The 24206-nt window shown below is 32.5% G+C and overlaps 3 protein-coding genes and 1 long non-coding RNA gene across 5 annotated transcripts; 2 read left to right on the forward strand and 2 right to left on the reverse strand.

Moving 5' to 3' along the window:
* Positions 1–311: 311 nt before the first annotated feature.
* On the forward strand, positions 312–1489 carry LOC120580517 (uncharacterized). The gene is made up of 2 exons (XR_005646250.1): positions 312–465; positions 541–1489. It is a non-coding gene; the product is annotated as an uncharacterized lncRNA (long non-coding RNA).
* A 6086-nt stretch (positions 1490–7575) lies between these two features.
* Positions 7576–8526, forward strand: LOC11424375 (glycine-rich protein DOT1). The gene is made up of 2 exons (XM_003616715.3): positions 7576–7831; positions 7921–8526. The coding sequence occupies exons 1-2, from the start codon at positions 7738–7740 to the stop codon at positions 8319–8321; spliced, it is 495 nt and encodes a 164-aa protein (XP_003616763.1). The 5' UTR covers positions 7576–7737; the 3' UTR covers positions 8322–8526.
* A 213-nt stretch (positions 8527–8739) lies between these two features.
* Positions 8740–13950, reverse strand: LOC11429687 (indole-3-glycerol phosphate synthase, chloroplastic). Of its 2 annotated transcripts, none has more exons than XM_013598812.3 (10): positions 13848–13950; positions 12770–13030; positions 12508–12684; positions 10693–10767; positions 10511–10555; positions 10247–10411; positions 9737–9815; positions 9547–9629; positions 9394–9462; positions 8740–9054 (listed from the first exon to the last, which is right to left on the reverse strand). In XM_013598812.3, exons 1-10 carry the CDS (start codon positions 13872–13874, stop codon positions 8971–8973), a joined length of 1065 nt encoding a protein of 354 aa, XP_013454266.1. In that variant the 5' UTR covers positions 13875–13950; the 3' UTR covers positions 8740–8970. The 2 variants fall into 2 exon arrangements, with proteins under 2 accessions (XP_013454266.1, XP_003616764.1); XM_003616716.4 differs by having other exon boundaries at positions 13546–13924.
* Positions 13951–18980: 5030 nt separating this feature from the next.
* On the reverse strand, positions 18981–19984 carry LOC11424022 (acanthoscurrin-2). The gene is given in 3 exon segments (XM_003616717.4): positions 18981–19368; positions 19371–19724; positions 19827–19984. Coding segments are annotated over 3 exon segments (642 nt in total). The 5' UTR covers positions 19921–19984; the 3' UTR covers positions 18981–19174.
* Positions 19985–24206: the final 4222 nt, after the last annotated feature.

The following is a 24206-nucleotide window of genomic DNA, read 5'->3' on the forward strand; positions in this document are numbered from 1 at the left end:
TTAAAACAAAATCTTATTTTATTTTGATCATTTAATTCAAATTATCATATTTCGGTGAGTGATCGAGATAACAATAATGCAACTATTTTAATCAAATATGCATATTTTAAAATATTGTAGGGCTATCTATTTTATCCATTAACAATATAAAATTTAATTTTGTACTAAAAAAGATGTGGCCCTGCATAAGCATGAGCACCTTGCGAATAAATCTAAAAAATTTGCTTATCTTTGTTTACAAACACATCCCAATTTACAGCTCAAAAGGTGTTGCTGCCCCAATATTCTCACAATAAGTCAAATTGTTACCATAAAGACTTGCTGCTTGAATTCATATTTGAGTATACAATTAAACATTTAGTTGATCAAGGATGAAAACAAAGTATTTCATCTTCGTGGTCTCTCTTTGTGCACTATTGCTTTTCTCTGTTGTGGCAATTAGGCCATCAAAAGATGAAATACAATGTATATACATAGACATTTTGCACGATTTTTTTTCTTCTCTTATTATATATAATAATTGTGTTTTTTTATTTGCAGATGGTGCAACTGAAGAATCTAAAACAAAAACTAGGGTAGATACATATAGAGGTTGGGGAGGAGGTGGACAGGGTGGAAATCCGGGAGGAGAAGAAGAACCTGGAGGAGTTCCAGGAGAAGGTGAAGTATGAGAGGTGGGCACAACAAAAGAGGTTAGGGAGGATGAGAAAAATAAGGAGAATCGGGACAAAGGTAGTGCAAAGGAGCGATCGAAGAAGGTTGAGGAGGAGGAGGAGGAGGTGGAGGCGGTGAAAATGGAGAGCCTAGGGGACATGCATGAAAACTAGACACATGCATGTAGGTATTGTATCGTATCTCTTGCAAATGTAAAATAAAAGCATGATCTCTATCTTCAATAAGATAATCACTTTTTCCTTAAATCAAAATGTGTTGTTTTTGTAATTTGAAAATTACGACAGAGCTTTGAAACTATTACCGGGGTGAGTCACGACCAGGTCGCTTTCTTTAAGACGTTTCGCGGCACTACCTAAGTTGTGCAAGGTAGACTAGCAACCGCGCCGCCTCCAGGATAAAACAGCCCAGATTCTAACTGTACGATTAAAGGCTGCACTGCTAGAAATCGCTCGAGAATAACACCTCAATATGGTTTCGAAAAGTTTCGAAAAACCACTCTAATATGGTACGCAAACCACTCGAGAAACCAAAGAAGGAGGAAGAAAAGAACGGTTCGTCAACACAAACTGAGGGAGATGAGAAAGGGAGAAAACTAGAGAAGAGGATTCGATTCTCGGTTTTGGAGTGAAGAATCCCATTCCCAAGCTCTCTATTTATAGAGGGGAATTTTCCTCATTTTCTCCACCGACCCGGCTCGCGACCCGCCAAACTCAGCCCACGTAACGGTAACCACGACGCGGAAACGTGGAGCGGAAGCTTGCGCGTGTGAAAAACGTGTGAGACTTGGTCTTCCGCGTGCGGGAATCTCAGAGCAGCAAATTATTTTTCATTTTCTGAGCACCAAAAAAATATATTTCTTTAAGGCCCAGCCCAGACGGACGGCGGTGGCATCGTCGCGCGTGTGTCTTATATAATTTTTGGCTAGCGCTCACTCCGTTCACAAAAGTGGGTACCCCAAGGGCACACCCTTGGAAGTGATTTCCCACATATATAAACACTACTAGAGTGTGTGATCTACCCAATGTGGAACATAAAATTTTCAATTCACACTTTACACTAGTTTCTACATCCTTGTGTTTACATTCCAATGTCTCCACATAACAACTAGTATACTCCAAGTTTTTGCCAATATACACTAGTGTTTCAACAAAATGTCTTTCAACCATTATCGTAGATTGTACAACTTATATTATCACTTTTAAATGGATAATAAGTAGTGAGTACCATAGTTTCATGTCATGTTATTTTGTTCTTTAATTATATATGATATGTTATATAACTTAATAGTGATTAAATTGCGATAAAAAATTATAATAAGTAAGTTCAAATTATTATTTGAATGGACAATAAAAGATCGGTTGAAAAACGGGACATATAAAGGATATTATAATTTAGGATTAAATATCTTTTTGGTCCCTATAAATATGTCAACTTTTCGTTTTAGTCCCTCTAAAATTTTCCTTCAACTTTTAGTCCTCCAAATTTTTTTGAATATAATTTTGTAGAAAAACTTATAATATTATAAGGATCTCTCCCAAAAAAAAATTAGAATTTTTTTACCAATACATGAATTTAATAATGAATTTTTATATTTTTAATGGTAAAAAATTTATATTTAATTTATATTTTGTTAAAAAATTCTATTTTTTTTTTTGGACTGATATTTACAAAATTCTATACATTTCATTAAAAAATACAAAAATTTCCTTAAAAATAGGTTTTTTTTTTTTAACAAGCAAAAATGGATTATATTAACACTGCACATATAGCCCTTTCAGCACAAGGTGTACCGAAAAGACTACTTAAAACGAACCAAACAGTTTACAAAATTACAACAAAAAGTTAACCAATGCCTAAACAGGACAATGGATTCGACACCCCCATCTAATCATCAAACACAAAAACAACCTTATTAGCTTTCAACCACCACAATGATTGATACTTTACTTTATCTAATAGTTGCACTAATGAACAATCTTTTTGCTTAAATATCCTGTTATTTCTTTCATTCCAGATAACCCACATCGTCAATAACCAAATAAGCTGAAGAAAGGATCTTCTTTCTTTCAAACCACCTGTGTAAAATGTAAAATGTGAACAATGATTTGAAATATCACAATGATCAACACCATTAAAACCTATCCAAGATCTCATCAACGACCATAAAGTACCAAAGAAGTTGCAGGACAAAAATAAATGTCGAGCGTCTTTCAAAAAACCACACCCTGACACACATAAACAAGCCTCTGAATTCAAAATCCCACGATATGCTAAATTAGACTTTGTAGGGAGTCTATCTCGAATCAATCTCCAAGCAAAAATAGACACCTTAAGGGGAACCTGTTTGTGCCAAACCAATTCTTCACAAAGACTATCTTGAGACTCCTCTTGATTAGTAAGCAAAGCATAAGCGCCACGAACTGTGTACCCTTGACTAGGGTCCGGTTGCCACTGCCACACATCATAAGAAAGAGGCTGCAAAGAAACATTAGCAAGTAATAACCTACACTCCGCAAGAAGCTCCTCCTCCCACGCCCACAACCTCCGTCTCCACTGCCATCCCCCTCCCTCCTCCCCCCAACCTAAAGAAAACATCTCTTTAACACTTATGGATTTATTTAAAGCTAAATCAAATAACCTTCTAAATCGAATCCTGAAAGGGACATCTCCACACCACCGCTCATGCCAAACAAGGTATCCTCCCCATCACCCACACACCTAACCACAAAACCCTCAAACCAACCAACACCGCCCCCACCCTCCCCTTCTCTAATCCTACCAACCTCTTTCCACCAAAAAGAACCACTCCGGCCCCCATCCTCCAACCTCCCATCCCTAACACCATATCTAACAACCAACACCCTATACCACAACCCTCCACGATCAACAAGTAATCTCCAACATCACTTCCCTAACAACGCCTCATTAAACTCTCTCAACTGCCTAACTCCTAAACCACCATACTCATTTCTCAGACAAACTCTGCCAACCCACCCAAGATATTTTTCTATAATCCTCATCCCCCCCAAATTTTTTTTAGATAAAATAGAATCTATGGAAGAGATTGCACCTGTTGGAGCCTTGAAGAAGGAAAGAGCATAGACAGGTAGCGCGGTCAAGACAGACTTTAAAAGAATCAAGCGACCTCCAAAAGAAAGAAACCGACTTTGCCAACTAGACAGTCTAGATTTTATACGGTTAACCACAGGTTCCCAAAAAGACAGACGACGCGGGTTCCCACCTATCGGCAATCCCAAATAAGTAAAGGGCAAAGTACCAACCTTACAATTCAACAACGACGCTGCTTCCGTTAACCAAGAGTCAGAAACATTTACACCAACCAACAAACTTTTATGGAAATTTATTTTTAACCCAGACGCCACTTCAAAAAGAATTAAAACCGCCCACAACGCTCTAACATTCGCCCAACTTTTCTCACCTAAAAGTAACGTGTCATCTGCAAACTGAAGATGTGAAACCACCACCTCATTATCATTCCCAACACTATAACCTCTAAAAAAATTAGCATCGACCATAGCCTTCATCATAACATGCAGCCCCTCTGCAGCCAGTAAAAACAAAAAAGGGGAAAGGGGGTCTCCCTGACGCAAACCTCTACCCAAAGAAAACTCATCTGTGGGACTACCATTAACCAAAACGGAAGCTGTAGCCGTTGTAACACACTCTTTGATCCATTTTCTCCATAATGTCGGAAAACCCATTTTAGCCATCACCGCATCTAAATAACCCCAATCAACAGAATCATACGCTTTCTCAAAATCCACCTTAAACATCAACAATTCCTTCTTATTTTTACGAGCCTCATCCACAACCTCATTCGCAATCAGAATGCCATCTAAAATTTGTCTATTCTTAACAAACGCAGTCTGAACATCAGAAATGACACTACCAATGACCTGCCTCAACCTATTAGCCAACAACTTAGCCAGAATCTTATACAAACTACCAACCAATGATATAGGACGAAAATCACTTAAAGATTGAGGAGAATCTACCTTAGGAATAAGAGCTATAAAAGTAGAATTGATACCTTTGATTAACTTACCATTCCTATGAAATTCCCCAACGAAACGCATCACCTCATCTTTCACATCAAGCCAGAAATCCTTGAAAAAACCCAAATTTATTCCATCCGGACCTGGACTCTTGAAACTGTCACAATCCCAAATAGCTGCTTTCACCTCCTCGACAGAAAAAGGCTTAATAAGACCGCCCCCTTCAACAAAAGACAACCCCCGAAACTGTAAACCTTCCACCGACGGCCTCTGCACTCTAACCGCCTGAAAGTGACTCGCAAAATGAGAAAACGCAGCTTGACGAACTGGTTGCACACCTTCTACCACAACTCCATTCACGTTGATTGACACCAAAGAATTTCTACGCTTCCGACTACCCAAAATTGAGTGAAAAAACTGCGAATTAGCATCACCTTCTCGAAGCCACTTAAGTCTTGACTGCTGCCAACATATACTAGTATTAATACGTGACAAAGAGTGTAAATTTGACGAAATACGACGTAACTCCCCTATCTCTTCTTCAACCAGATCCTCCTCTTCTCCCCTTCCATCTATAACCTAGGTGGAGCAAACAATAACATAGGTGGAGTTGATATCTCTATAACCATGCCAATATCTAAAATCTAGATATGAAAACCAACAAAAATCATATATATATATATATATATATATATATATATATATATATAAGGGGCATATCACATGAGAATGAGTATCTTATGTGAGAATGGTGAGAATAAATTACAACCGTCAGATTAAAAGTAATGGGTAAGATTAAAATATCACTTAAGTGACTCATGTGCCAAACATGTGACCAATTCTCTCCCCCTTTTCCATCGTTCACGCGCTTATATTTGTACACTTAATAACTTATCATTTCTTGTAAAACTTAATAACTAATGGTAGTTACTAACTTATATATATAATCAATCTTTTTTTCTTTTTCTTATGTTTATCTTGTCTCGTGATCAGTATAAATACTTTTTCACCTATTGAAAATGATTAATTATGAAATTTAAATCATTTTATACCACTTAACATCAATCTAAACTTTTTCATTTTCTCCTTCTCTATTTTTAACTAAATTTCAAGTTCACGTGTTGGCAAGAACAATGTATTGTTTATATGCAGGGATCGAAGTTTGAATCTCAAACATCCCACTTATTCATTTTAAAAGATGAATTCTAACCGCCAGACCTCGACAAAAAAAGAAAAAACTAAGTTCAATTTTTCTCTCTTCTCCTAACAATTTAGTTACCTATTATTCATTTGCCTCATTTTTCGTTTCTCTCTTTTCTCAATAATATTTATCGGTTTTCTTCAAAAAAAAAAATTATCGGTATTTTATAAATATTAAAAATCTGTCTATAAATTATCAATTTTTTATACAATCTTAACAATATTAAAAATACATTATTTTCTTAAAAAACATTATAATTTTAACTTGAGTTTTGAAGATTTAATTTCAATTATTATTTCAGAGTTTTTTTTTTTGAAGAAAAAATAAAATTAATCATATTTCAGAGTTAAAATTATAACCATTAGTCACTTTAATTAATCATATTTATAGGTTAATTAGTAGTCTGATCTTCCAATCTCGATACAAAAAAGGTGGGGAAAAATGTAAAACATCAGTAGAAAATTATAGAGATTAGTTTATACTAACTTTTTTCTCTCGCACGATCTCTAATACAATAGCAACAGCAAAAAGGACAAAAAAAAAAAAAATTCACCTTTGAATCAACAAAGAAACCTTCAAAGGTGAAGAATAAACCTCAAACACATTCGAATCACTCACAAAGGAACTAATTTTCATAATCCTTGACCTCGTTGAACCAAACAACCTTTTCGAATCACAACAATAAAAGGAAGAAAACTATAATAGAAAAGAAAAAAAGAATATGATGAGGAATATATTGAAGGTGATGGAAATACAAGAGGGGGGAGGGGGTTTGAATAGTTTTTCTTCATTTTAAAAATATTTTCGAGATTAACGATTATTTCTTTAAAACTTATCATCAAAAGGTTTCTTTGATTGAAAAGTAAATTTAAGAGATTCTTTATCAAAGTATTTAACTTCATTAAGATGAGTAAACCAAAGTGAAGTTAAACCATAAAGAACTTGATATAAAACAAAAATAGAAATAAAACGCACACATAGCGATTTATTTCAAGTAATATGCTTTACCCTACCTATAGTGATTTTACGTTAAAACCCACAATGTGGCACTGCACTACTATTCAACTATTTGTAATTTTTAGGTAAAATGTCGAAATTGTTAGGCCGGATGTCATGACCGGGGTTCGAATCCCGGTACCTCCACTTATGTGTGTGAGTTTATAATGGCTTTGCCATTTTCGTCTATCTACCAAAAAAAAAAAAAAAAAAAATTGAAGCTCTCTTATCTCAAATGCCATAATTCTATAGAATTGATGTATTTTTTTTTTTCTTCTATTGTTTTCTCACTTTTTTCCTAATTTTTTAGCAACATATTTCTTTTCTCTCACATATAAAATATTATCTTATTTATTAGCTTTTAAATACAAACTCAAACTCATGAACTACATTCACGTCAGTTTGTTATTTCTTAAATTAAAACATTTCGATGAAACAATCACCTCTTTTCAAATGAGAGAGATAGCATATATGCACTTTCTTAATTTAATCTTATATTGATATTTCGAAATTTCATAGAACTATATGTGTATTATTTTTAACTACGCAATTTTTATTTTTATTTTAAACATATACTAGAACCAAAGTGACCTATGAGAAAGCACAAATACCTTTCTAGTAATCTTTTTTTTTTTCCTTTCTTACGTCACTAAACAAGCACACCCCAATTTACCTCTCAATAGGTGTTGATGGCTCATTCTCACCATTAGCCAAATTGTTACTATACAATATATTGAATCTAATCAAGCTCTTTTTGTTCTTCATATATTTATCTTGTCCCATAATCATTATAAATAGCTTCTTATTAAATTCATAATGAACTACAATTAAACTCTTAGTTAATTAAGGATGAAAACTAAGCCTTGTACATTTGTGTTCTTTCTTTGTGAAATAATTATAATCTCTGTTGTGGCAATTAAGTCGTCCATAGATGAGAAACAATGTATATTTATATATCTGTATATAAATTGTTCGCAAAATTACATTCTTCTTTAACTATAAATTACTAAATGTGTATGTGTTAATTTGCAGCTGGTGCAACTAAAGAATACAAAACAAAAATTGAGGTAGATATGGATAAATATTGGGGAAGGAATGGAGGGGGTGGATACAGGGGAGGAGAACATTATGATGTAGATATGGGAGGTTGGTTAGGAAGAGGAACACCTAGAAGACGAGGAAATGGAGGACCTGGAGGAGAAGGTGGAGGAGGAGGAAACAAAGGAGGTTCAAAAGGAAGTGAAAATAAAGAACCTGGAGGAGGAGGAGGAGGAGGTGGTGGTTCAAAAGGAAGTGAAAATAAAGAACCTAGAGAAGGAGGAGGAGGAGGAGTAGTTCCCGAAGGACCTGGAGGAAAAGGTCGGGGAGAAACAAAAGGACCTGGAGGAGAAGGCGGAGGGATCGAAAATGGCGATCATGTGGAACATCCATGAAAACCAGATAGATGAATGTGTGTTTTGTATCACATGCACTATAGAAAGAAAAGCTTGGACTCTACTACTCTATGACTAGTTTATAATTGGGTGAACATCTTTCCCTGAAATTGAATACATTTCACTAATATCTTTATATTGTACCATTTATATTAGCACATTTGAATGAAAAAGTACCACGGTATTATGTCATTATTTTCTTCAATTTTGTGGTTTAATTTCAATCGTTATTCTTTTCATGTTATATAATTGTATAGTGATTAAATTACTATGAAATGATAATGAGTATGTTGAGGCTGTTTTTCATTAGAAAATAAAGAAATATTGAAAATTATTTTAAAAAAAATATTAAAAATGAAGTACAATGGATACCATAAACCCATTAGCCATTACACAATAATTCAAGAAACAAAAGAAATACGCCAAAACAAAATGCTAACATTAAAACCAACATAAGTGGGAAAAATATCACAGAAACAATAACCATAAGTGTAAAACCTTATTATAATATGTAATGAAAAACTGTCAACGCAAAAAGATGTTTTGGTACATGTTTGCTGCTGACAAGACTTTGATAATTGAGTACAAGCAAATACAAAAGGCACAAGATGAAGAACCTTAATTTCATCTCCTATGTAATGAAGCCAACTCAAACAGATATATCTTTGCCAAAGAGATTGCTAATTCCCTTTCCAGGATCACTTTGTTTCACAATAGACTCTCCCACCAAAACCTGTGAAAAAATGACGAAAGAGTTTAATTTCGATACACTGTCAAAGTACAAACTTAAAAGTTTTACACCGTCAGCAAATCAGAAACAATTATATGTGACTTTAGAAGTAGTTATGATTAAAGCCAAATGTTTTTAATGATCCAACGATTAAAATGGACTGACTATAAAAAATTGTATATGGATTAAATCTAAATTGTATAGGGACATTGATACTGGAGTTACTAAGCTGTTCAATTTTGACATTAGTAACTTAGTTACTTTTAATATAAGATAAAGCCTCATCATGGTTGTGTGTATGAAATTTTTGATTAGCATAGAAATGAAATTTTCAATACTTACAGCTTTAACTCCTGCTTCTTGTACATAAGCAATATCTTCAGGTGTGAAAAGACCAGATTCCCCAACCATCTAAACAAAACCATATAATCATCAGTTCAAATTAAAATAAAAAAATTCAAGTTAAAATAGAATAAAATTTATTTGAAAACGTACAATTATGTTTCTCTCACGGATTATTTTGCCTCGCTCTCCTTCAAGAAGCTTCTTCGTGGTGCTGATATCTAACTCAAATGTTTCTGTAACCACACAAAAATTAGAAGCCACGGTTGATGATCTTTCAGATCCTTAAGTATAAATATTCAGAAAAAGACAAACACACAAAATTACGGTTGATATGACATACCAAGATTACGGTTGTTGATGCCAATAAGCTCAACGCCCTCTATTCCAAGAACACGATCGAATTCCATCTCATCGTGCACCTACATTCAAACATAAAATTTCCGAAAAAAATATATAAATCAAGGATCCAGCACAAATAAGAAACATGGCATACAGATCGAGAGATCTAAGAAAATCATATTAGCGACTTCTGTAAACGAGAACCAGCAACAGTGTAGGTATCAAATTCGACAAATCAATCATAAAAGTTCAAGGTTTAAAATTTAAATTGAAGTTAATTTTGTATAGTTACGGTTCTTAAGTAAATTTCGCCTATCTGTGGATTTCATACTTGTAAATATAATAAACAGGCTTTAGTTCTTGCTTCCAATCACAGTTTGAATTACACTATTTCAAATTCAATCAACTCACTTCAGGACCAAGATTACACTAAAATAGCTAAAAAATATGTGTTATTCCAACCGGGCGTCATTCACATTTAGGAAACAAATAAAGAAGTAGTGATCTTTACCTCAACAAGAGCTGTCAGTCCAAGTAATTTGCATATCTTAACCATGTATTTGATGTCAAGATCAGGTAAAACAGCAGCAATTAGAAGCACTGCATCTGCACCTTTCGATCGAGCATAGTAGAGCTGCCAAGCATCTATGATGAATTCTTTGCACAACAAAGGGCACTGCGTATTTTTTTCTAGTGTTATAAGCATGGTCTATATAAAGTATTAGATGGTAGAATCAATCTTATATCAAGGATTAATGCAATTCACTTAGCAAACCTTTACTCCAGCATTTCTTATTAACTCCAAATTTTCAAAGCTTCCCTGGACAAGAAAACAAAAATTATGTTAGAGTTAGTTATCGTTTAGCTGCAATATAATAACTCTCAATCTACCAAATATTAACATTTAGCAGTGCTTGATTTGTAAGAATTTTTAAACAAATTTTGAAGTTAGTTTACCTTAAAATACTTCTCATCTGTTAGAACACTCAGACATGCTGCTCCACCTTTCTCATAAGATTGAGCAATTTCAACCTGTAAGAGAGAATCCATTATGTTGTGAATTCAACCTCAAACCAGACCACAAACTTAGATGTATGGAACAAATATAAAAGGCAACCATTAACCAAACAGTCTCAAGCAACAACAACGGATCAAGCAACTAAGTGTAAATCAACTCCACAAACATAATCCAAGATTACAGGTAAGAGAATAGAGGAACAACACACCGATATTTGTTTACCCAGTCCGGCCCAATATGACCTATGTCTAGGGGAGAGAGCAGCTCTCCAATCCACTATGAAATGAATGATACAAAGTTACATCCAAAAGCTCTTCTAGAACAAACCCTAATTTCTAACCCTTTTCCAAGTCGTTCAACCCACAATGAGATCCTAAGAGAAATCGAGAGAAAAAGCTTCGATCCTCCCTCTAATGAGATCTAACCACCCGAGGTGAATGAAAAGTGTTTCCCAACCCAAGAATCTCATCCAAAAGCACTTAACCCTTGGCCTCTAAGTTTCCTAAAAGTTCCCTCTTTTGGTCTCAAAAGATTACACAACAAAATGAAGAAGAAATCTTAAATAGTGGTGCTGAAATCGAGACTAGCGTCTAGTCCCTGCGCCTAGAACCCCTGCCCAACGGTCCATTGGGCGCCTTGCACCCCATTGAGGCCGCCTTGCAGTTTTTTGGCAGTGAAAAAAAATCCCAAAACTGAATCAACAATTCAGCCTTGCATCCCTCTGTCAACGCCTTGCTGAAATGACCAGTTTTGCACCAAAACTTTCAAACTTCAACGTTTGTTTTGTGAAATTTTAAGGCACACACACTAAACAGTGGCATAAACCGTGAAGAGAAGAAATAAAAACTGACAACGGTGTTTGATAAGTTGCATGAAGGGTTTGGTAGGTGATGTGATGCAAAAATACAAGGAGACCAGAATAATCGACTTAATAACATCTTTGTAATTAAAAAAGAAAAAACGGAAAAGGCCCTTATTTTGAAGCAATACTTTTTTAAAACCATGAACCTGTACTAGTTATAATCAAATGAACTTCCAAAAAATAGGTATGCCCTACTTGATATCAACTGATAATTTTAAGTATTTAGTACATATTTTGTTGATGCTTGTCTAAGTCATGTGGCGTAAGCGTAACACAACAAAAAAAAAGCAATATCGCCTTCATAAGTTCATATTTAAATTAACTGGGCTTAATGAAAGCAGACTTGTTTTTACAAAACTATAGATTTGACTCTAAATGCAATAATAGTAAAAAAGCAAACTATGAGCCTGCATTAGATGATCAAAACAAGAATTTGATATGCACCATAATAATTTATGCTCTCCGCAAACATGACTCAAATAAAAGCTTGTGTTGTAGCAAGTAGATTTAGCAAAGGCAAATAAAAGGAATAGTTAAATAGTCTAGCCTGACTTTAAACAACGAGATTCAAAGGGGTCTATGTTGTCGATTGCTGATCACAGAAACTAGCGGTTTGATTAAATTCTGCTATGCTACAGTATTGTAGCACTACTACAACCGCTATTTGACAACACTTTACTAAACCGCGTATCACGTAACAATAGACGTTAAATGGCCACTACCCTATAGTGCTAGAGCCGTTATTTGACAACACTGAATGAGATATAGCCAGTTGGAAACAAAACAAACATTTCCCGCATGATATCAGTAATAACTTCAGAATTACAAAAATAAATTAGAAAGATAACAGTTCTATCCTTAAAGATCACAATGGAAATCAAAATAAACTTACAGGATCAAAATTTTCTCTCAAGATGCCTCTACTTGGTGAAGCCTTCTTCACTTCAGCAATCAATCCCGGCAATCCAGTTCGCTCATTAGCCGCCCTTAGAGCCCCGATAAAATCCCGAACAGGAGGTGCATTTCCAAGGGCCTTGCTAATCGTAATAAGGGGTTTTCTTTCTTTGAGCTGAAAACCAAATAGTTCACATTAGCACAAGCTATCGATTTCATGAAAAACTTAATAGAAACACAAAGCAAATAAAAAATAATACTTGTGCGACTTCGTTGTCCTTGTTCCACACGATCTCTTCCAAGATGTTACGCGGTGTATTGCCCTCATTCTGCAACCGGAATTGAAAAGGTCCTACATAATGATTAGGGGGTCCAGTTGGTGGTCTTCTCCTTATTCTTATTCCTTGGGTAGCAGCAACCTCATTATGAAACATTCCTACTTCCCATTCCTTAACTTTGAGAGCTTCAACCACAGATTCACCAGATGTGGCTATTGTAGCCGAACCTTCATTTGGATCCACCTAATCAAAACACCAAATAATCCCAAAAACATGATGAAAATCAAAAAGGGCTATTCACAATTAAATACAAAAAATTGCAGCAGAACCTTCATTATACTACACCTTAATCAAAACAGCAAATAATACAAAAAACATTACATAAAACAAAAATGGTTCCTCAAAATTAAACAAAAAAATAGTATGCATCAACACAAACTACAAATGAACACATGTATCAGTTAAAAATCAACTAAATTCACAAGATGGGGTCATTTTAGCAGAACCTTCATTGTGCTCCAGCATAATCATAACAGCAAATAATCACAAAAACATTATAAAAAAATCAAAAGGGTAATTCAAATTAAACTAAAAAAAAACAAAAATCATCAACACAAACTCCAATTGAACACATATATCATTCAAAATTCAACTAAACCAACATCCCCAAAAAGAAAAATGACATTGACCCAGATAAATATACAACAAAAACAATAAAACAATACATAAAGGTAGAAAATTTGAAACAAAAAATTCACCTGTGCTCGAACAGATAACGTAAAAATTGAGTTTTTTCTATACGTAATGACTTGAGTTGGAGGAATAGTGGTTCTGGGGTTTGAAGAGAATGAAGGGAAGACATGAAAGTGACCCTTGAGAGAAATCAACGGTTCCATTGAAAAGGGTAATGGAAAATTTGAAGCAAGAACAAAAAAAAACACAAAGATGAAATTTTTGTACTGAAGAGATTGTGTTGTGTTACATTTACAAAGGAACAAGAAGTGTTGTTAAAAGGAAACAGGATTTGTTATTTTGTTTGTTATGGAAAACGTGTTCTTACCGATTTCACAGATTGTCGTTCATGCATTTTCTGGTTCAAACATTCAACTGGGTAAGATTTGAATATAGAATAATATGGTATACAATAATAATATCAGTCAATTAAATAACATTTTTAGGTATATAATAAGGTTTTTTATTTTTTTTAATCTATACCATATATAAAGAAAATAACCCCTTTCAATACTTTTAGGTTGATCTTGTCAAAAAAAAAACAAATTTGGGCTGGATTTTTCTTTCAAAAAATAATCTCAATTTTCAATACAAATAATACATGTAACAAATAGATAAGAATAAATTTAAATATTAAAATCAAATGTAACGAACACGATATGAATATATATATGTCTGTTTTTTTTTCTTTTATCTTTACAAAGTGTAACAAACAAAATGAGTATATTTATACTTACTTTTTTATTATTCCAATTATACATTTGAATAATTTTTTCTACAATAAAGATTGTTGTTGGTGTCATAAAAAAAATTAGTTTATATTTTTTTATATATTGTTGATGTCATTGAAATAGATAACCATGATTAGTTTGGTTTGTTATAACTTTTTTTTTTTAAGATAGTTTGTTTTTTTTGACAAGTTTTAAGATAGTTTGTTATAACTTGAAAGCAACAAACATTTATATTTTTAGTTTTAATCGAAATTAAAATTTCATAAAAAACATCGTTCATAATTTTCAAACCTTATTATATGTAGTATAAAACTATAAATACATCCAATCATAATCCAATCATAAAGCAAATACATCCAATCATATTTGATAATTTAGATCTTTTTCTAGTATTTAAGTAAATACAATATTTAATATTTGTATCTTGACCAAAAAAATATATAATATTTGTTTGTCAAAACAAAAAATATATATATATATATAATATTTGTATTATTGTGCGAATGTTTTTTTGAGTTATTGTATATTGATATAAAATTGCACTCTTTATTTTGCTACTCATGTTATTAGATTAATATAGATATTTATAATAAGTTTGTCTTTAATTCTTTTTTATGTTTTTTTTAAGATTGATATAGAAAATTAGATATTCATAACAAGTTTGTCTTTTTTTTTTTTTTTGTTACATACTATCATTTAAATCGTAAAATATCTACATCATTATCATATTTTTATTGTCATCAATTGAAAAGTGTTTATGTGGACACTTAAATTAAGTTGGTAGTTCTAAATTCATCGCTCTCAAAACTATGGTTCATATATCTATTATTCGTTCTTGTTTTGAAACAAAATTGATTGATAACTTGATTAATAATAGTGTTGATTAAATACTTATTTGTAAAATTATGTTTGAATTCAAAAACAAGAAGAAAATAAATGTAAGTAATCATATTTAATATCACAAGCACTTTTGAACCTACCACATCAATATTAAATGGTCAATAAGCACTTTTTTATGAAGTTGATTGAAAAAATGGATAACAGTGTAAATTTTATGACTTAAAAAATAGATTTGTAAACAAAAAAAACTTTTTGTAAAAATAAAACTTAAATGAACAAGTTGCTTCCGCATAAGATAAATCAAAAGCAACATGACCAAAAACAGAGTACAAATAGCAATCTAAAGCCTAAAAAGGGAATGACAAAAGTGCTATAGACTAAGTAACTACAGTTAAACAGTAATTATGATTAAGCCTTCATAGTTGGTAATCAAAGTCGAATAAAACATATTTTGACTTAAACCACCAAATGGATCGAAGCTTCACCCTTTCACAAAGCGCCTACAAGTTTTCCTCCATCTACTGAAAAATCCGTCTGTTACACTCTTTCCAAATAACTCAAACAACAGAAAGCCAAATGATATTAAGGGATAATCTAACCAAATTGATTTAGATGATTCAATAAACTATAATGAAGAGACGAAGAGAAACCAATCCAACTAGATATAAGAGACCAAATTCTACCAAAAAATCACATTTAACAAACAAGTGATCTTTATCCTTGTTCGAACCACAATTCGTAGGACATCACTGATTATTGATTGCTACTTTCAAGCAACCTCATACGCTACTTTTAAGCCTCGTCATTCACTCCCCAACCCAAAGAAAACATTTCCGCGACCGTTGCCAATTTGTTATCAGCTAACTGAAACAAACTTCTAAAACTATCTTTCAAAGATCTACGATCCAACCAAGGATCATTTCAAAACAAAGTAGAAGACTCATCACCAACCTTCCGACAAATATTATCAAGCAGTCGACCTCAATCTACTAGCGCAACACCCTCTCTAATATTATTCACAGTATGCCAACACACTGACCCACCTCCCCTCCCTACACACAACTTTCCCCCTTTCCTGCATGTAACACTCACATAACACCTTATACCATAAACTCACTGTATCCTCCAACAACCTCCAACACCATTTATCAAGCAGAGGTAAGTTAAACTTCTTTAACCTCCTAACCTCAAAACACCTTGTTCTTTTTGCAATCAAATAGTATCTCATTTAATCCAAGATACTTTCTTAAAACCCCCTCCCTCCACACACCCCACCTCACCCAAAAATAACACTAAAAATAGAATTAAGGGAAGAAAGGATACTTGAAGGGGCCTTGAATAAGGAAAGAAAGTAAACTGAAATGAAGGACAAAACATATTTAAGAAGAATCAAATGACCTCCATAGATAAATTTCTACTCTTCCATCCTGATAATCTTTTTTTTTTTTTTTTTAATTCGATCAATCAGCGGATATAAAAAATTCAACTTCCAAGGATCCCCACCAATATGCATCCCCAAATATAAGAATGGAAGACAACCATGCTTACAATGCAAAACCAAAGCAGCCTTATGTAACCAAGAATTCAGATATATTAACCCCCCAACAACATACTTTTATGAGAAATTTCTTTTTTTTTTTTTTTTTTGAATTTTTGTATGATTGTCGGCCATCTTAGACAAGTGAGCTTATGCCGAAATTGGTTAAACTGAATATCTGACTCAACTCTTCTCTCTATCCGTTTGAATTAATCCGGCGATCGACGACTGCAAATCTACTCTTCATTGTTTCCAATCTATAGTCACACAATTCAAATTTCGCGTTGATATGTGGTACGGGTTCGCGGTACGCGGCATGAGAAGAATTCGATATGTATGGGGGTATTGATTTTCGATAAGCGTAGTACTAGCCAGTACTACTTAATTAAATACAATAAGTTATCTTAATGTTGCAACAAAGTAGAAGGATTATAGTAGCGAGTTACAACAAACTAGCACGAGCTTTCCAAAGTATTCTTTTATTTTCACCTTTTCCTTTTTATTGATGTTATTTTTGCAAGAGACGTTATCTTTCTTCAACTTTTAAAGAGGAAATTTATTTGCTCCATCAGAGGATTTTTCTTTCTCTTTTATCTCCTACTCAAATTCTTCTTCATCTTTTTTCGATTTTTACCCATTTGTCTCGGTTCGTCCGATTCATCATTTTTCATGAATATCAAGAAAATTTGTATGAATCAAGTTGCAAAAGTATCACGAACAGGTAAGTAAGTATCAATTCGCGGTTTAAAGTTGTATAATAATAAAATAAAATTGAAAAAAGGATTCGAATGGAGGAAATATAAAATGGAAAAAGTGAAAATGAAATTAAGAAGAAGAAAAAAAAGCATTCGGTGTGGTTGGTGTATGCAAAGAACTATGGCACAAGGAGACTTTTGCATTTCTTCTTTCTCAACATCATCAAAGGGCACTATGTGACACTAAATTTTATCCTTTGGTGACAATTTTATATCATGATTGTATCTATCCAGAATTAAATAGCTCTTTTGCAACAGAAGAATGATACATCGAGAATGAACTCAAAACATGTAAATTATCAAAATAAAATAAGTACCAACAATATATATATATATTTAATCCTTTAAAAAAAACAATATATATTTAATCTATAAATTATTCGCTCCTTTTTTAAATAAATGTCGCAATCAACTACTAGTATATACATGTCAATATATAACTTTATCCGTTAATATTTTTATTTATCTATATAAAAAAGTATAAAAATTGATATTTTAAATATTCATTGGTCCCCGTGAGCTTAACTCAGTTGATAGAAACATTGCATATTTTATGCAAGGGTCGAGGTTCGAACCCCGAACATCCCACTTCTCCACATTTAAGTGTGTGAGCTCTACCACTAGTCTACTAGACAAAAAAAAAAATATTCGACAAATTGAAGAACAACTTATATGCTAAAATTTGCATTTATATAATACTTAATAAATTTGAAAATTTTATTGATTATGTGTAATAAACACACGTCATTACTGGCTAACAAAATGACATCGACATTTTTTTTTGTGGTGGCAGATGTTTAAATCCTGGACCTTGCGTATTTTATACATTGTCCATACCAACCGAGTTAAACTCATAAATGACGTCGATATTTAATATAAAAAAGAAGAGGCAGAAGCTAGATACACATTCATAATATCCTAACGATAAGCATGTCTAATGTTTTTTATTAAAGGGCATGTCTAATGTTGTGTATGTTTTTTTAAATATGAGTATGGACTTTGAGCAGCTTGTAACAAGTTTATTGATTGCATCATATGAACTTAATCGGCATATGTTTTATTAAATATGCACATACCCTTTAAATGCCTTGATACATTGTTAGCCATAAACTAAATCAAATCACCAAATCAAATTATCATGTTCCTCAAGAAATACAAGATATAGTTATCTTCTAAAATTGTGCAATGCGAGGAGGAATATCTCATTGTCTTGAACAGTTTGTTTGTGCTTGTTTCTAGAGTGCTAAAAATAATTTTGTAAAAAAAATATGTATGTTTGAATATGTTTATGTAAAAGTGAGTTTGATGAGTGTGAAAAAAATGTTTAAAATCTTTATAATCACTTTTAGCTCTCCAAATATGCATTTAATGTGGTGCTCGTGGAGGAATCAAGTAGTCGAAAAGGTTATGTATGTTCAACAATTGATGCATTTTGTACTCTTTGTTTCGATGTATTTCTTTTAGCTATCAATATCGTTGGATTATTTCTTTTGGTTCTTAACTTGTTGGTATAATATAACATTGCACTATGTTTTTCAAGATTTCTCATCCTTTCGGGGACATCGATCCAATGTTTTTCATCATTGAACAAAATAATGTGACATAAAACGGTGGCACTTCTTATATGTGATAATATAAATGGTAGTACATTCTAAGAATATCAATAAAATATATTTTAATTTAAGTGAAAAAAGTTCATCCTAATAAAGACTAGACATGGAGTAAGATAAATTGCATATTTTTCTTATACATACTTTATGGGACGCAACACTTGCATTCATATCTCTATTTGTTATGGACATTCCCAGGGCCCTTGATTTTCAAAGCCTTCTTGTTCTCCTCCTCTCATATGAGGCATTTGATATTCTCCTCCGCCACATCCTCCTCCATAACCACTATATTCTCCTCTTCCCATAGCTACTTCATTTTCTCCTCCTCCCCAACCTCCCATGTTTCCTCCTCCTCTCCCTCCCATGTTTCCTCCCCTCCCCAACCTCCCATATTTCCTCCTCCTCCTCCCCCTCCCATGTTTCCTCCTCCTCTCCCTCCCATGTTTCCTCCTCCCCCTCCCATGTTTCCTCCTCCTCCCATGTTTCCTCCTCCCCCTCCCATGTTTCCTCCTCCTCCCCAACTGACTCCAAACCCTCCTTGGCTTTCTCCTATTCCCGAAATTGCTTCGTTTGCCATCCATTCAAACCAACCTTTTAGCCCTCCCAAATTTCCCCAAAATCCCAAACCTCCATCGACGTGTCCTCCTCCATGGTCTTCACCATGACTAACTCCTTTCAAACCTTCATCCATATCTACCACAATTTTTGTTTTGAATTCTTCAGTTGCACCAACTGCAAATAAAAAAAAAAACACATTTATTAAATATGATTAAATAAGAAAGGATTTGAGAAAATAATTTATGTGTGTCTATATATATATAGAAAGAGATTTACATTGTTCTCCATCTTTGGAAGAATTAATTGCCACAACAGAGATAAGAATTAGCGCATAAAGAAAGAACACGAAGATAAAATGTTTGATTTTCATCCTTCATATACAAAGAGTGTAAGTGTAGTCAATTATGAGTTCAATCAACAATTATTTATAGTAATCATGTGGGAAGATAAATATATATATATTGTATAGTAACAATTTGGCTAATCGTGATTACTAGCGAGTCCATGATTGCATAATTTACCTCTTAATAGGTGTTGATGTGTTTCCACATGATTACCTCTTAAATTATGTAAGAAATTATTTTAGATTACTAGCGAGTCCATGTGTTTCCGCACCGGTCACTTCAACTTTATTTTATTTTTAAAATAAATTTTTTATATTTAAATAATATATATATATATATATATATATATATATATATATATATATATATATATAGACATCTCTAAAAAGTTTATAAATATGCATATTAGTATAAAATAATCGCGGTTATATCTTATCTCACTTATTAAAATAATAAATATAAATTAAATATTTAAAGTATAAAAGTTAAATAAGTATATAAAATACTATTAAAAGTTGTATCAGTTTCTTTTTTGTTAATAGCTATGCTATTCTAATAAATTTGTAAAATATAATTTAATGTATCAAATTACATTGTCTATAGACTATAGTAATGTGATCACCAAGTTAAATATGATTTTCTTTTTACCGATATAAATTTCAAAATAAGTAATTGTAATTTAAGAAAATATAAACTATATTTGCAATCTCAAATGACAGAATTTAAATCCAAGTAATACAACTGTAATTTTTTTTTTTAATTCCACTTTGTTAATGGGTAAACACAAATGTACCCATATAGTTTGGTTGAGTATGTACCTTCATCCAATCAATCAATGTCATGTCATATTCTACAAAAAATAAACCCAATAGCTTCATGACCGAAATGAGGTCTAACAAAAAATGAAAAAGTTGAACTTTTTAAAGAAGGGGGACCAAATCAATATGTGGGACATGAACTTTATCAACAATGCAAGGTGAAGCGAGGTAGAAAATGTTATTGCAACATCGGAGAATGGTGATGATTGTGTCGTAGTTGCGGTGGTTGATTTGGAAGAAGCAAATATTTGTTTGTCCATTGAGATTTTTAGATGTGTTATAGTTAGATCTTCTGATTTTTGGATGGAGAATGATTTTTATTTTCCCATTTATTTACGAAACTCATTTTGATTTTCGGCAATTCTCAAACCTATGTTGTTGATGATGATGATGAAGTTGAAGTTAAGAAATTGTTAACTATTAATTAATTTAATTAAAAAAAAATCGTTTGATTTAATTAAACGTTTTAAGTTATAAACATCAATAATTTTTATATTAAATTATAAAATGTTGATGTGGATCCCAGTCAAGAAGGACACATTAGTACCACGTTATTAAGGATGATGTCACATCATAATAAATTGAGGTGGACCAAAATATCCCACAAATTTTATAATAGAAGGATCAAAATACTTATTTTAAAAATAGGGGAATAAAAAAGGTATTTAAGCCTAAATTTTACAATTAAAATTTAAATATGATTAATTTTACCTATAATAATTAAAGAGAAAAAATGCAGTTATCTCAACGAAAATTTGTGATTAAGAAAGAAATAAAATGACATTAAAGTTTTTTTCTTTACGTTGAAACACATTTCATTATGAAAATCTGGCATCAAATTGAGAGCATACACATTAAAGATACAAATGGAAATTTCCAATTGAGACAAAATCAGAGTTGAAAATGAATTTTTTTTGCCAAATAGTGTGCAACTTAATTAGCAACACGCCTAATAAGAGAAAATTGCGAACTATAAAGACTAGAAAATAAATTGACACAATCCTCCATTATGACACCTAAATAGTAGTGGTTTTGTTGCTAGTCTGCAATTACTTTAATTGTCCGAAGAGAAAGTTGTATACGAAGTTGAAACTTTTTTTTTAAAGAAGCTAAAATGAAATATATTAATCAAGCCATTTAGTCTTTTCATAAGAAGAAGTACCATAAAATATCTAACGAAGAAAAGTATCTATTACATCACTAAATCAATAAAAGGTCGAAGCGATAAAGCCACATAGTAGGAATGCTAAAAAAACAAAGATGATACTCAAACTATATGAGAACTCCCAAGCATTGAAGGGGATTAAGCGAACACATATGGTAATTAAAAGCAAAACTAGGATGATCTGCCTTCAGTCACCAGAAGGATTGTAACTTAAATTTCTCTATAATTTTGTGAATAGAGCACCCCTATTGTTGAAAAATTCTAGCATTCTTGTCACGTCAAACAATCCAAACAGAAAAGAGCCAAATCAAGTAAAAATCAGAACAAATGTTTTTTGATAAGCCACCCAACGATTAGAATTGAAGCAAATGTTCCTTAACAATAGTTGGATTGACTCAAACCAATTCGAGACAATTGTAGATTTCAAACCAAAATTGACCAAAAAAGTTGCAATTCAAAAACAGATGATCCACATCCTCGTGAGATCTGCAGCCGTCAGACCAAAAATGAGTATTTGGTTGAACTATCATTCACCTGATTAAGTTGTCGGTTGTTGGAAGACTATTACGTAATAAACTACAAACAAAGATGTTGACTTTTAAAGAAACCTCTTTATGCAAAATAATTGTAACGTGGTCTTTGTTTAGAGGTTGATCCCTTGATGTCAAATAATTGTAAACAGATGATCCATCTCCCACCTTCCGTCATAAGTGATCGTTAAACCAACTATCAACCCCTCTTGAGCGCCTCCCTTGATAACATTAGAGGTTTCAAGATTATAGTGGAATCTGTTGATGATATTGCTTTAGGGGGCGTTTGTTTTTGGGAAACACAAATTATTTCCAGGAATAACATACTCGGGAATGAAAATATGAAAATTTGATTCTTGGGTATTTGTTAAAAAAAGTGTTTGGCAAATAACTTGACATTCCTGGAAAAATTGGAAGTTACAATTTTTTTAAAAAAAATCTATGCATAATATCATGGGAATGCACATTCCCATATCTTATGGGAAGTTACTCCATTCCGAGGAACCTTTATACCCAGGAATATTTTTTCTCAACCTCATAACAAACATGTGTATAATCATTCCCTAGCTATGTATTTCAGGAAATGTCATTCTTAACCTTGAAACAAACATCCCCTCAAATGATTCTCGAATTAAACTACCGCAATTTGTGGAACTAGTGGCAGTATTATGATAGCCATTGACATTTAATTTATAGAAAGAAGGAGGGGCAGGGTGCCAAACAATATGAAACTCAATTTTGATGTTAGTAGAGTATATAGAAATACTGTGAATTGTGTCTTGCATAATAAGATGGACCATAATATTGGAGGATTCAAGAATACCTATCGATAATAGTTTTACCCTAAAAAATAAGATTGTTTCCACAAATTTCAAATCATAACAACAAGAGGACAAAACAAACAATTCAGATTAGTTTTATAAATAACAATTTTATTTGATGAAAGATTCCAATGTAACAAATCTCTAAGTAAATGCATATTTTTTTCTCTCTTATCACCACGTAGCTAGGGAACAAATAGCATCATTTTTCATGTGATGAATTTTGCGTTGAGGACTCGGCCAATTCCAAACCAAGTTGGAAAGAGAGTCGATATGAGAGGGCAAATCTAGAGTAAGATATTAATAAGTTGATTAAATATAGAAATTGTAATTAGTAATCATAGCCCAACAAGGACGATATACTAGAAGTTCATTTAATTTGTTCCATTTCCACTCGCAACCACTAGTGTAAGGGAAAAGTATTTATTTATCTTCCACATAAAGAATAGCAGAGGTAACATGATCCATAAAATAGAGGTGTTGGGGTTCGAACCTCGATCATAACATTCGACTTATTAATTTTGACATTTTTATCGGTTGAGTTAAGATTTTACTAGAACAAAATGAAATAGTATTTTGATTGACGATAAGTGGCACAAAAACTTAAATTTTATAATTAGTAATAAATCAAAAACTATTTATACCGATCATGTGGCATGATAAATATAAAAATAACAAAAAGATCTTGATTGGATAATATATATTGCTCATAAACAACTTTTTTTTTTTTTTTTTTTATATTATCGGGCCATCAACACCTATCGAGAGATTCCCTAAAAAAAAAACTATTGAGAGGTAAATTGGGACGTGTTTGACAACTACGGTAAGTAAATTTTGCAAATTATAATCAAGGTTGGGCACTTCTGTTTTTGCATTTGTTTAAAATAAATTTTAATACAAAATAAATGTGTATATTGTTAATTAATAGATAACAAACATAACTCCACAAAATTTTAAAATGTGCATATTGGATTAAAA

This window comes from Medicago truncatula, chromosome 5, assembly GCF_003473485.1.
Source record: "Medicago truncatula cultivar Jemalong A17 chromosome 5, MtrunA17r5.0-ANR, whole genome shotgun sequence".
Classification (NCBI taxonomy): Eukaryota; Viridiplantae; Streptophyta; class Magnoliopsida; order Fabales; family Fabaceae; genus Medicago; species Medicago truncatula.

Bases quoted from the DNA above. Each gene is read 5' to 3' on its own strand.
- LOC11424375 (XM_003616715.3), top strand. From the start codon at position 7,738: ATGAAAACTAAGCCTTGTACATTTGTGTTCTTTCTTTGTGAAATAATT. The intron at 7,832-7,920 runs GTATATTTATAT...GTTAATTTGCAG, and splicing joins GTCCATAGATGAGAAACAAT to CTGGTGCAACTAAAGAATAC.
- LOC11429687 (XM_003616716.4), bottom strand. From the start codon at position 13,683: ATGGAACCGTTGATTTCTCTCAAGGGTCACTTTCATGTCTTCCCTTCA. The intron at 12,685-12,769 runs GTATTATTTTTT...TTTGGTTTTCAG, and splicing joins AGGACAACGAAGTCGCACAA to CTCAAAGAAAGAAAACCCCT. The intron at 10,556-10,692 runs GTAAACTAACTT...TTTCTTGTCCAG, and splicing joins CAGATGAGAAGTATTTTAAG to GGAAGCTTTGAAAATTTGGA.